Genomic DNA, 14,531 nt, shown 5'->3' with positions numbered 1-14,531 from the left:
ACTGTCAAAACCAATTGCATGAGCATGAATGCTCTACCAAAAATGTTTGTTCATTATTTACTGATTTATAATATATATGAATGAGAATAATACTTTACATTCTCATATGTTTTGGAGCATTTTCAGCTCATCATCTCACTTGCTTATTGCTATATCTATGTTTATGAACCTGATTATCAGTGAATCACAGGAGTTGTAAAAAACTTATGATTAGTTAGACAATAGGTGTCACCTGTTCATTCTATCTGTCCCTCAAGAGAACTTAAATATTTTTAGAATATGGCCCTCAGAATCATGTCGCTGTGTATGTGAGTATGTGTGTATATGTGTGGCAGGGGCAGGGGATACTATAGACACTGGATTGTCTCCAGAACCTTTAGGATTATTGACAAGGTACGATTGCAAATTAATCTTGTCTTGGGGAATAAATAGGCACAAAATGTATTTAAAGTCAGACTCACTGTTTTTGCTCATTTAGGCAGCCATCCTCCTTGTTTTGTTTTAAATTATAATTTTTTATTATATTTTGAGGGCAAAAGTAATCAAGGCCAGGTGCAGTGGCTCACACCTGTAATCCCAGCACTTTGGGAGGCTGAGGCGGGTGGATCACCTGAAGTCAGGAGTTCAAGACCAGCCTGGCGAACATGGCGAAACCCCATCTCTACTAAAAATACAAAATTAGCTGGGCATCGTGGTGGGCACCTGTAATCCCAGATACTTGGGAGGCTGAGGCATTAGAATCACTTGAACCTGGGAGGCAGAGGTTACAGTGAGCCGAGATTGTGCCACTGCACTCCAGCCTGTGTGACAGAGCAAGACTCCACTTCAAAAAAAAAAAAAAAAAGTAATCAAAGGCCTCAGGTTTTAGTGAAAATTAGAAAAGATATAAAGAAATCAGGCCATAAATCAAAAGGTACTAACAGTGGTCTGATCTGCTGATGGTAGATAGATGGATGGATGGATGACTGGATGGAGAGAGAGAGATGATAAACAGGCAATGTGCCATATGCCTCCCTTAAGAAGACACTATATGTGTAAGAACTTGGTCTCTAGGCTCCAGCTGACTTAGATTCAATCATTGCTTTGTTATCTACCAACTGTATGACTTTGGGCAAGTTATTTAATCTCTGTTTGCTAACCTATAAAGTAGGGATAATTGTACAATCTACCTGAAATAATTGTTTGGGGGATTAAGTAAGATGATGTTTATAAAACCTTTAGAACAGTACTTGGCACATAAACACCATTTAATTCATGTTGGACATTATTTTTAAAACACATAAACTCATATAAGAGTTATATGAATTTCGACACATATTTGTAATTACTGATTGCGGTAGTCAACACATATTTGTAATTACTGATTGCGGTAGTCAATTATTACATTTGTACAGCAATAAACTTTTATATTTATTTGATTTTCACAGCAACACTGGGAGAGGTTAGGGCAAGTATTGTTATTGCCTATTTGCAGATAAATAAATGGAAATCCACCCAGTGAACTGATTTGACCGTTATCACTCAAGTATCATCACTAAGCTCAAAAGCTCAGTACTCTGCTTCTCGGTTCAGGGTTCATTTTTACCTGCCACTGTTGTAAACTACATTTACTACCAAAAAAAAAAAAAAAAAAAAAAAAGGCTTTCCAAGTATTGTCAGCTTGCCACATATTTGTATTGCTTATTTGTATTATTAATCCTGCATAAGTTTTTTTTTTTTTTTTTAAGACAGTGTCTTGCTCTGTCACCCAGGCTGGAGTGCAGTGGCGCGATCTTGGCTCACTGCAACCTTCACCTCCTGGGTTCAAGCGATTCTCCTATCTCAGCCTCCTGAGTAGCTGGGGTTACAGATGCATACCACCACGCCCAGCTAATTTTTGTATTTTTAGTAGAGACGGGGTTTTGCAACGTTGGCCGGGCTGGTCTCGAACTCCTGACCTTGGGTAATCCACCCTCCTCGGCCTCCCAAAGTGCTGGGATTACACTTGTGAGCCACTGCACCCTGCCGGTAGTAAGTTTTTTAAGCTGAAGGACTTAAAATCAAGGTTTGTTTTATATTTCCCTCTTAAGGAAATTAAACATTGCCTTCTGCCTCTGCCATCTCATTTACACTAATTAGTGGCTTAGCATTAAAGCCAAAAGAACTTTAACCCAGATAATCATGACTTCTGTTTAGTACCCTGTAGATGGATGCATTTCTGAGGGAGGTTTTCTCCTCCCTGGTGGAGACCCTGATGCTGTTGAACCTCAGTCACCCCACAGGAAGTAATACCCTAGGGAGGGAATTATACAGCCCCTCATCTTCCTACCAACCCAGGGTGGGATGGCAAGAAAGAGAAGGGGACAGGTGGTAGACAAGACCCTGTATTCTCAAGATAACTGCAACTGTTGCTTTCATTTTCAAGGACAGTGATTGCTTAAAGCGTTCTTTAGCCATCATTAGGAGAAGAGGCATTCATCACAGATTGGCTTACATTCATTAAGAATAGCATCATCAGGAGTACAACTTGAGATATAAATATATACTTCTGCAAAACAATGAAATTTTCCAGTTGATGGCAGAATCTTGCCAACCTGAAGCTGTTTTGGGGAAAAAAAAAAATGTATTCCATTTTATTTCATTCCTCATCCTGGCTTTGTCTTCCAGGTTAACTTTAAGAAGACCTTTAGGAATTTTACTCAGAGTCCTGAAACAACCTGAACTAACATGACTGTTATTTTCTTAATTTTAACCTTTTGCAAAGATATTGGCTGTGAACTGGAAGTGAGATTTTGAAAATGTCTCTTTGCATGGCTGCATTTTTCTGTGCTGCTCTACTCAGAGTTGGGAATCTCAGGTTCTTCTTTTCTTTGTCACCACTATAGCTACAAAAGATAGGCGCAAGATCTGTGTAATGAAATCATGTATACTTTTTTGTGCGTTTTTACGTAATGTCATATACCCATTTTATCACATATTTAACCAAAAAATATTCAAAGGTAATATATGCAAAAAACAGTATGCTCAATTTTCATCATGCATACCATTCCCAACCAGTTTTCACATTCATATATTGGTCACAGCATTGAGCCAGCCATTAAAATGTCCCCAACTCTCAAATCTATTATTTATACTACACTGTTCTTCCTTAAGTCAGCCTTTACCATCTGCTAATTAATTACATGGCAGTCTTTTTAGTTACTGATTATTATTTTATATCTATTATTTTAAGGCCATATTTACTATAAATGTGAAACATGAAATTTTTATAAACATGAAAAGTTCTTAAGAAAATAGTGTGTCAAAATTTTGCAATCCCCTTTTTTGTGGTTTGTATCTCCTGCTATAATCCAATTCATATTTGAAGCCAGGTGCCGTGGCTTACGCCAGTAATCTCAGTACTCTGGGAGGCCAAGGTCGGCAGATCACTTGAGGCCAGGAGTTGGAGACCAGCCTGGCCAACATAGCAAAACCCTGTTTCTCCTAAAGATACAAAAACATTAGCCGGGCATAGTGGCATACATCTGTGGCCCCAGCTACTTGGGAGGCTGAGGCATGAGAATTGCTTGAAGCTAGGAGGCAGAGGTTGCAGTGAGCCGAGATCAACCCACTGCACTCCAGCCCAAGCGACAGAGTGAGGCCCTGTCTCAAAAAAATAAATGAAATGATGACTGGCTGCTGAATGGAGAATGGATGTGAGCAAACACTTTTCATAAAGAGCAATTTGCAATGTGTGAAGACTCTAAAATGCATACCCATTAATCCAGTAATTATTAGAGGTTTATCCTAAGGAAATAATCAGTACTATATTCAAAGATATTTATGTAAAAATATTTACTACGCTATCACTGAGAATAGCAAAAAATTTAAAACAGCCATTTTAATAGGGTAATTGGTAAAAAACAGTATATTCTTATAGTAGAAGATTATGCTATTATATTAAAAGTGAAATCACAGGAAAATCATATAAAGTGTAATACCAAATGTTTTAATGTTTCTATTCACAGAGAAAAAAAGAAATATTGGAAGTATATACACCAAAAAATTCGGAATAGATATGTTTAAATTATGAGATACAAATAATTTTCTTTTTTGTTTTATATACGTTCTAAATGTTGTAAACTAATCATGTATTTCTTTTAAAAAGGAATAAATGTACATTTTAATTCTATTTTCTATTTCATTCATCAGTGCCAAATGTATGATTTTAATGTGTACCTATAAAATTTTTCTCTGGTTAAAAACTATTATATTTTGTTTATCATACCTGTTTGTGAAACTAAGACATGTTATAAAATATTTTCAACTGGCACAGTACTTGTGCATGTTTCTAAAAAGTAATCTACTTCTCTCCTTTATGTTTTTATCCTTTTGTAGGCATTTGCCTGGTGGCCTGATTTACTGGCTGAACATGCAGAGAAATTTTGGGCTTTATTTACAGTGGATATGGACACTGCATTAGAGGCTCAACCACAAGACTCCTGGGATAGTTTTCCTCTTTTCCAACTGCTTAATAATTTCCTCCGAAATGACAGTGAGCATTTGCGTTTTCTTTAGTATGTGAAATGGGGAGGGGTGGGAGAATGTTGAATGTGAATGTATTTCTACTGTGCCCTCGCACCAGCCTGACAAGAGTTTGCATGGGTAACATTTAGGTTTGCTCAGCCTGCCCGATTATGTCAGGCCAGAGACTAAGGGAGCCCGGGGACACTCCCACACTCCAGTGGGCTCTGAAGGTCCTCTCATTCCCATCCTCCTACCTTCACTGAAGTCTGATAACCTAGGCACCCTTCTTTATGAACTGTATTGTACCTTATGAATCTGAAAATCTTCAAAGGCTGGCATTTCTAAAGTACTTGAGAACATTTACATCTCCGAAAGACACCTTAGTAATTCATTATTGTAGAAATCATGTTATGTTAAGGCTCCTACTTAAGTCCATTGCGGTAATATTGCTGGCCTTAGAGTCGGTTCATTTGTACAGATGATAGGCAGATATTGCTATGTGGTATAACTTGCTCATTCAACATTTAGAAATTCAGGAGAATGTAAAAGCTCTCTATTGATACTTTTATTCTCAATTTAATAATAAATTTTACAGTTATTCTGGTAGATGGTCTTCTAGCAAACAAAACAAACTTTGTTTTTTATCAAGATTTTCACATACAGATTCCTAGGCCTTTCCTGTGATGCTTTTTTTTAGTTTCATTTAGTCTCAAGTTTGGTTACCACTGACAGCCTTTGTTTCAGCACTTGAAGTGACCATGGGGTCACTAATTCCCTGCTGAATGAAATTCTTGTCATGATGCACCAAGGTGAACTCTGCCTCCTCCTAACCTCTGGTTCTGACCCATTCTCTTTGATCAATGCAACAGTTGTCTTCTGTCATGTATTTTCTTCTGCAACTCTTTATTCCCATATAAAACAACTCTGTCTTACGATAGGGTTTTCGTGCCCGTTGCCATTCTCATCACCTTACCCTGAATAGACCTCACTCCATTTCTCAGTGTTCTTCTGGAGTGTGGTGCTCAGACGAACACAGTGCTCACCATGTGACCTGAATAACCCAGACCCAAATGAGAGGTGCCTTCCTTCCTTCTTCCCTGTCTTCCTGCAGCCCAAGTCTGCTCTGAATCTCCAAGGAGCTTCTTCACACTGTTAATACATTTGGAACTTTTTTTATTATACTTTATTTGAACGTTTTATGTGTTAAAACTGCACATGTTTTTGCTGCTCTCTTCCCAGAAGGCCACTGCTATATCTTTGTGGTTGTAAACCTAAATTCATGTTTTTATAGTTGTCTTTGTTTAAAGAAAAAATCTTTATTGGTTTTGTTCATGGCTCTAGTCTAGTCTTTCTTAACTTCCTTTGGTTGCTCACCCCTTTGAGTCTGTGATAAAACTGGTGGGGGGGAAATCACATAGATATGAAATCGTTTGTAATATTGTACTTTCCATGGACATCCTAAATTTAGGGCACCGGGTTAAAAACCTCTGTTCTAGTAAGAGAGGCATCATGTTAGAGTAATTAACAACATGAGCTTTGGTGCTAGACAGATTCACGTCTCTCTGTCACTTACTACTTGACCTTTGACAATAGCTTAACCTCTCCAAACTCTAGGTGCAATATCTATAAAAGAAGGAAAATAATAGCACCAACAGTGTCATTGTCAATGAGCATTAAAGAAGATGATAACTCACATATAATAGATGATAAATAAATCCTATAGATTTTGTTAGTCTTATTCATTCTCCTATCCAATTTCATTTCATTTCCAAAGATGCTATTATAAGCTTACAATTCCTACCTTAGATTCAACCATAAGGCCTGCTCTCTCAGTGGTTGTTAATAAACCCACATGCAATTATCCACATGTGAATCATTCATTCTGCAAATTATCCTAAGCCAGGTTTTTTGTTTTGTTTTGTTTTGTTTTGTTTGAGACAGAGCTTGTTCCATCACCCAGGCTGGAGTGCAGTGACACTCCCAGTGGCACTTCCAGTGGCCTCCCAAGTTCAAGCGATTCTCATGCCTCAGCCTCCCAAGTAGCTGGGATTACAGGCGTGCACCACCACGTCCAGCTAATTTTTATATTTTTAGTAGAGACGGGGTTCCACCATGTTGGCCAGGCTGGTCTCAAAATCCTGACCTCAAGTGATCCACCTGTCTCAGCCTCCCAAAGTGCTGGGATTACATGTGTGAGCCACTGCACCTGGCACTCAGCCAGTTTTTAAGTTCCAATTTGGTTCCTTCCTGCCAGCTAGCCAACGTGGAATGACTGTCTTCCTTTCCCAATCTTCTATCATCATTCATTTTCTGCTATGAAATTATAGTCAGGTTTTTAATATTATCTTAAGACAAATGTATAACAGTAAACCTGCTGCCAAAAATAAGTATGTATATTAGGCATTAAGTCCCCTAAATGAGAATAAGTAAGTAAGGTATTTTTGTTTTGTTTCGTTTTTTTGCTTTTTGTTTTTGAGACTTTTGTTTGTTTGTTTTGTTTTGTTTAGTTTTGAGATGCAGTCTCACTCTGTTGCCCAGGCTGGAGTGCAATGACACGATCTCGGCTCACTGCAAGCTCTGCCTCCACAGGCGCCCACCACCGCGCCCCCAGCTAATTTTTTTGTATTTTTAGTACAGACGGGGTTTCACCCTGCTAGCCAGGGATGGTCTCGATCTCCTGACCTCGTGATCCCCCCACCTCGGCCTCCCAAAGTGCTGGGATTGCAGGCATGAGCCACTGCACCCGGCCATATGTAAGATATTTTTTAACTCTCTATTTGAATGAAAACTAAAGAATCAAACATACTTAGATGTATGTTGGCATTTTAAAATGAGGCATTATTCATCAGAGAAATGCAAATCAAAACCACAGTGAGATACCATCTCACACCAGTTAGAATGGCAATCATTAAAAAGTCAGGAAACAACAGGTGCTGGAGAGGATGTGGAGAAATAGGAACACTTTTACACTGTTGGTGGGACTGTAAACTAGTTCAACCATTGTGGAAGTCAGTGTGGTGATTCCTCAGGGACCTAGAACTAGAAATACCATTTGACCCAGCAATCCCATTACTGGGTATATACCCAAAGGATTAGAAATCATGCTGCTATAAAGACACATGCACACTTATGTTTATTGTGGCACTATTCACGATAGCAAAGACTTGGAACCAACCCAAATGTCCAACAATGATAGACTGGATTAAGAAAATGTGGCACATATACACCGTGGAATGCTAAGCAGCCATAAAAAATGATGAGTTCATGTCCTTTGTAGGGACGTGGATGAAGCTGGAAACCATCATTCTCAGGAAACTGTCGCAAGGACAAAAAACCAAACACCGCATATTCTCACTCATAGGTGGGAATTGAACAATGAGAACACTTAGACACAGAGTGGGGAACATTCACACACCAGGGCCTGTTGTGGAGTGGGGGGGAGGGGGGAGGGATAGCATTAGGAGATATACCTGATGTTAAATGACGAGTTAATGGGTGCAGCACACCAGCATGGCACAAGTATACATTATGTTACTAACCTGCACATTGTGCACATGTAACCTAAAACTTAAAGTATAATTAAAAAAAGAGGCATTATTAATGTTCACCATCAAGCAGTTAGGTAAGATGATGAATATTTTAACTTATTCAAAATATTGTAACTTATTTTATAGAGAAAGCAAAATATGTTGTGGATTTCTTGGAAGTTTTGTTGGAGAACTTCTACTACAATGAATTAATATTTTTTGATGATATTCCATTCATCTACAATGGAATATTCATTCATCTACAATGAATGGAATTACTTATCTACAAGGAATTACTTATCTACAGTGAATGGAATATCATTAATTCCAATGAATTAATATTTTTTCATATTTATTTTTAAGAAGAGCTTTTTCAACGCAAGTGTAAATTTGTGGGGTAATAAATTAAAACTACATAATTTTCGTAATTATAACTATAAAATGTAATTTTCCATCATATTTACAAATATTTAATTCACATATTAAATACGTTTTATATTTCTCTCCTGATTTAACTATTTCTATACATTGACTACGTATCATCTTGTGCTATTTTGTTGTACTGTACTCAGTCAAAATAGAGAAACATTTAGTACTCATCTCTTTTGAGCACTCAGTTTTGAGGGTAAGTCTAGGTCTTGGCTTTTATTTTATGGTGATCTGCAGATTTTAGAAAACCTCAATTATTTCTGAGAAAAACAGCTCCTCCATGTGGAGAGGTAAACAGAAAAGTTCCCCAGTGTCATACTTTCCTTTTGGTACTGAGAGTGTGGTGTGATCTGGGGAACTGAAATAAAATGCAGTGACTTTTATCCCAAACTCACAAGTTTCCATCCAAAATCAAGACCACTGAGTAACTGATAAAACATAATTCTTCTAGCTATTAATATCACCCTTGGTGATACTGAAGACCATTGTTAATAATTGTATGTTTGTTTTGTTTTATTACATTCCTTAGATTCTGAGTTATTTAGTGAATTCAATTCAAATGTTTAATGTCAACCTGCAGCTGCCCCCTAATTGTCCTTTTGGAAAACTATGGGAAAATATTGAACTTGTATTCTTTTAGTACCCCTTGAAAGAAAAAGAAATTCTTACATTGCGGCCATGGCATTATAGTTTTTACCATGTTGGCGCAATTAGAGTTGCTGTCTAAATTCCAAGTGATTACAACTTTAACTATCCAAAGGTAATAGAACAGAGAGCTCTGAATGTCCAATATTAGGAAGGGAGTTAATTTGTTGGAAAACAGTGCTTGCTTACATCGGCATCAGTCTATGTGTGTTCGTTACACAAAATAGGCTGCTAATTATATTTAGATTTTTAAACAGTTTGTGATTTATTACTAATAATGTTGCATATTTATGTTTGCTTTCCCAAAATTTAAAATTACTAAGACCTCTGAAACTAATGGAGATATTAGTTAAAATTTGTACTTTATTAGTGGCTTGAAAACTTTATAGCTGAGTTGGGAGGTGGTTCATGAATAATTCAGACGTCCTAATTGGTTTCTTATCTTCCTTATATTAAAATTTGTATGCTTCGATGTTTAAAAATAGTTTTTTATCTTTTGGAGTACGGAAGAAATCTTAAACAAAACTCATTTTCTAGCTGTGGAAACCTAATGCCTAGAGGCAGGAACTCGGGCGGGGGCTTGACAGCAGGGAGTTATGGACAGAGACGAGTCAGAGCCTGAGTACTAGGTCTCCAGTTCAGTCTCATTTCACTATATAAAAAGCAGATTCTGTGGGCATTTATAAAATAATATAATATTTTTAAGGAAGACAAGAGAGTCCTTGAACTTTTATTTTTTAATGAGGAAATATTTATAAGGGCATTGTGTTGTGGGGGGCAGAGGAAAGGAGTTGGTTAAAGAGTACAGAAAGGATCAGATAAAGGTATGTGTGGTCTCAGCATGTATGTTAGGAATCATCTGTGACAAGACTTCTACAGACTGAACTAATTAGTGAGGGAAGGTTCAAGACAGCAAATTCGGTTTCTATTTTAAGGAGAAAAAAATTAAAAAAATCTGTCTGGGGTGTGTGCCTTTCCTTACAGTTAGCCATGGTTAGGGAAAGTCATAGCTTGGAGAACCCTTGGAGATGAAATGTGAAGAACCCTTGGAGATGAAATGCGGTTTTCCTCAAGGGAAGAGCACCAGCTGCACCACAATTTTAGCAACTGTCCCCAATCTCCCACCCCTCACAGACTCACTCACTGATTCCCAGAGCAAGACTGATGATGAAAACAGTCAGCCTCCATTTCTGGCCAAAAAAGACCAAGCTCTCACTTCGCTCTCTACCCTGCCTTCATCTACCCCAATCTACTCCCCTGCTAAAGAGGTAATTTAATGGGCAATCAGTTTAAATGGTATCTAAGGAAACAATTTTGAAAGAGAGATGTATTAAAATTGAGGGAAGATAAATGTTTTCATAATGAAATAATTAGCACTATGGTTCAATGATACTGAGTGACTATAAAGCTAGTACAAATAGATTCTACCCTTGCACGCTATTTCCATAGTTGTTCTGTCAATAATAGATAAGGCAAGTGACTGCTTCTGACAAATGAAAGCCATCTGCAAATGGCACAAATCATTTCTTTCAGCACTGCTGAAAGGCAAACCCTTGGAGCTAGTCACCTTTTAATCTGTGGATATGCTAGCAAGTGGCAAATGACCATTCTATTGGGAACTGGTTCCCAACTGAAAAATACCACGGTGCTGCTTCTTTAATTAACAGCCTTTTCACATTGCTAGCACATTAAAGTCATCCCAAAGAACACCCGTGCTTATGTAATCAATGTCACAGCATCTCTGCCTAAACGAATAATAAATGTTCCTGCTCTATACTAAGTGAAAACCTGTTCTCGAAGACTTTCACCTTCATAAAGATGGGCTCATAAAAATCGAAAAAGGAAAAATTGGAATGTGGTCTCATGAGGATAAAAAGGCTAGTGTTAATAATTAACAAGGAGAGTGAAGTGGAGTCAAATTAGCCATAATAGAGCCCAGAGTGACTGGCAAAGTCACCTCTCATTATCAAAAAACTCATTAAGAAATGAAGAGGTGGAAATCCCGCTGGGTTATTCTCACACTTAGGCTGTATCAGAGATTATTTTTCAGATTTCTTTCAAATGAAGGACTGTTAGGTCACCATATTGTATATTAGGTTAATCTTCAAGCTTTGAAATATGGAAGGCTGACACCTGCGTGTTATTCTCTTTCAAGTGCTTAAATGAGCTGTTCATCTGAAATTCACGAATTGGTGTTTATAGATATATCTGGATATACATAAACTAGGGACAATGCAGAAAGGGTATAACATCTAGATTACAGCAAAGCTGTGTGTGCCAGCTTAGTTTTATAAGTATGCACTTTACAAATGATGAAATAAGGGCCAAAATGTGAGAATGTATTTAACTCTAATCCCCACAGTTGATTGGATTCAAAATGGTGCGTCAGAATTTGTTTTACTGACCAGTATGGTAAAGGAAATATAAAAGCAAGGAGTCACTACCATTTTCCCCTCAGATGAATTCCACAGTACTGTTCTAATTTCTTTTTTTTTTCTTTTTTTGTTTTTGTTTTGTTTTTTGAGATAGAGTTTCACTCTTATTGCCCAGGCTGGAGTGCAATGGCATGATCTTGGCTCACCACAACCTCCACCTCCCGGATTCAAGCAACTCTCCTGCCTCAGCCTCCCAAGTAGCTGGGATTACAGGCATGCACCACCACACCCAGCTAATTTTGGTATTTTTAGTAGAGACAGGGTTTCTCCATGTTGGTCCAGCTGGTCTCAAACTCCTGACCTCAAGAGATCCACCCGCCTCGGCCTCCCAAAGGCTGGGATTACAGGCGTGAGCCACCGCACCCTGCCTGCTCTAGTTTCTTTGCTACTTGTAGACTTTTTAAAAATTTTGATCTGCTTTTTATATTTTCATAGGGTTTAGTGGCTTAAAGATAATCACCTATTCTAAAATGCCAGTGTGTTTTTTGTAACAGATTAACAGGAACACCTGTAACTTCTGAAAACCATGGGCATCAAGAAACCCACCCTTGAGAGAGTTATCGATCATGATATAGCTTTACTCAATCATTCCTATTGATGGGGCAAGTATTGTGGGACATTAACTCAAAGGTTAGAAGGGCTATGCATAGCTTGAGTAAAATTACAGACTTTTCTATTTGCCTTTAATATTACGTAATTTCATTAAAAAAACAGCATGAGGACTGCTGGACCATAAGACTTCTTTACTTATCTTTGCCTTATAAGCTTCAGTTAATTAAGCTTTTCTGAATTAATTTCACAAGAAACAAGTGCCTGATGCCCACAATTTACAAATCCTAGGCCCCTTGCAAATACATGGATAAATAAGAAATGATTCCTCCCCTTGAAAAACATAAAATCTAGTGGAGGATACACACATATATACACAAATAACTTGATGCAGTAGATTGTGGAAGTATAACTCAAATTATGTGTACCATTCTATGAAATTTTTTCATTATAGTTTTAAATTTGGATTTGTTGCCCAAAAAGTAAGAAACATTTTAACAGCTGTGTTCTATCACTTCTTGTCACTTTCTCTCCCTAGATAGATGTATATGTGTATGAATGTATATTAGCAAGTGCCCCAAGGGAAAAGGAAGAGCTGGGTATGGTTTTAGGGGTTACTATACTAGTTAATGTGTACATTAATATTACCAAATATAAAATTACTTATCAAATTTTTAATTAAAAGGACAATAGAATCCAGTGTGTTTCCTAGTCTACTTAAATGGGATGCTCTTGGAGTTTCCCTTAGGAGGTAGATTTTTATTGATATTTATTCAATAATCAGACATTTATTGAGTGCCTGCTTAATGTGCCATATTCTTAGCTGGGTGCTATTTCTAAATCTCAGGGAGGGAGGAAGGGGTGGGGGGTGGGGGGTGGAGAGGGAGAGAGAGAGAAAGAAGAGTGTTTTCCTTTTACATAAAGCTGTTCTAGACTGCAGTTCTCCTGGCTTTTCTCCTGAAGCCCATATTCATATTTTCTGTTTCTGTGATGGGGGTCTTCATTATATGCATTTGTCAACATGGAGAGCGACTTATTAATTTTCTTAGTTCACTGTGCTTGCATTGCTTAGGGTTGATATAATTTGTAGTCTCTTAAATAATTGTTTTATGGCAAAGTCTGTTGATTTTATTGTGGTTTGTATTGTCTGTTTGTTTTGCTGGTCATGAATTACCCATTTCCTTCTGAAATGTCTAATTAGAAGTTTGAGGAGAAAAATCATTCTTTCTAGTAATCCACTAAAGCTGGCTAATTGGAAGAGGATGAGCACTATAAAATTGGATTATATGGGTTCAAGAGTCAGCAGCATATTTTTACCCTAAAAACAATATATGAATTCTTTTATTTGCTTATTCTTTATTTTACCCAGTGATTATTGTCTCAGTAATTGTTATTAATTGGATCATAGTTTAAATTTAAATTCTCTGTTGAAATCTTACTACTAAAAGCCTATGACAAGTACTTTTGTAAATGTAAGACTTTTTTGTATGAAAATAATCAACTAATTTATTATCAGGGATTTTCAAAATAATTGGGCATATTGTATCCTGAGTTTAGCTTATATTTAAGCCATTTGTTTTCTTTTTGCCATTTCTAATTGTACCATAGGGCTCGATGTCATTGATGCCTCATTATTTTCTAACAAGGTGATATTTGGAAACATGGAATCTTTTGGGGAAAAAAGGTTTTTTTTATCTGAAAAATAGGTGCTGGCTTTCCCCTCAGGCAGTAATCACTTTTTGAGACTCATTCTGAGCAGCCCTTTTCACTCCCTCATACTTGAGTATGGTGTCAGAAGTGCTCTCGGATGAGGCCGCATGAAGAACTTGCCTCTTCCAATGAACTATTGTAATGGGTGCTTTGTAAAGGCTTGATTTGGACAGGTGACAGCCCCAAATCATAACCTATCCTTGTTAAACCATATGGAGAAGATAGAAGCACTTACTCTGATGCCTCAGGCTACATATTAAGAGGGGTTTTTGACAGTGTCTGATAGGAGTGGAATGCAAGCTGCCATATGGACAACTAAGGAAGGAGCATACATTTACATAGACAAGTGTAGTGTAGGGTATATTTCTGTAGCTTGTCTTTGGAAACCAAATATTCTCTTTCCTTTCTTTCCCCCTCTTTGTATATTTCTCTTTATTTCTCCTCTACTCCCTCCCCCAGCCCTCCTCTCCCTCTCCCCTCCATCATTTTCTCTTTGTCTGTCTCCCCCATTTCTCCCCCACTCCCTCCTTCCCCCTTCTCTCTAATTACCAATGAAATAATACTGCCAGTTTTCTAACACTCTCAAATGTGGGTTTATAATTTGATTTTTTTTCAAATAAAAAAATAACTCTTTGCTGAATTCTGAGCAAACTTTTGGCTAGACTTTAAGATTTTTTGTAGTTCATAGGAAATATAGGTAATCTTCATTTTCTTTAAATTCTGCAGGATATAATCATTTGCTATCAACATT

At 37.4% G+C, this 14,531-nt stretch overlaps 1 protein-coding gene across 5 annotated transcripts in view; it reads left to right on the top strand.

Annotated features, from left to right (window-relative positions):
- The window catches only part of CADPS2 (calcium dependent secretion activator 2), a 567,381-nt gene that overhangs the window by 473,965 nt on the left and 78,885 nt on the right, over positions 1-14,531 (top strand). For all 5 annotated transcript variants that reach the window (XM_054495194.2, XM_054495197.2, XM_054495196.2 and 2 more), the window contains one exon: positions 4,357-4,513. In XM_054495194.2, the coding sequence (XP_054351169.1) occupies positions 4,357-4,513 (157 nt within the window). The remainder of the gene's footprint in view (positions 1-4,356; positions 4,514-14,531) is intronic.

This window comes from Pongo pygmaeus, chromosome 6 (assembly GCF_028885625.2).
Source record: "Pongo pygmaeus isolate AG05252 chromosome 6, NHGRI_mPonPyg2-v2.0_pri, whole genome shotgun sequence".
NCBI lineage: Eukaryota > Metazoa > Chordata > Mammalia > Primates > Hominidae > Pongo > Pongo pygmaeus.
This window is presented reverse-complemented; position numbering and strand designations above follow the sequence as displayed.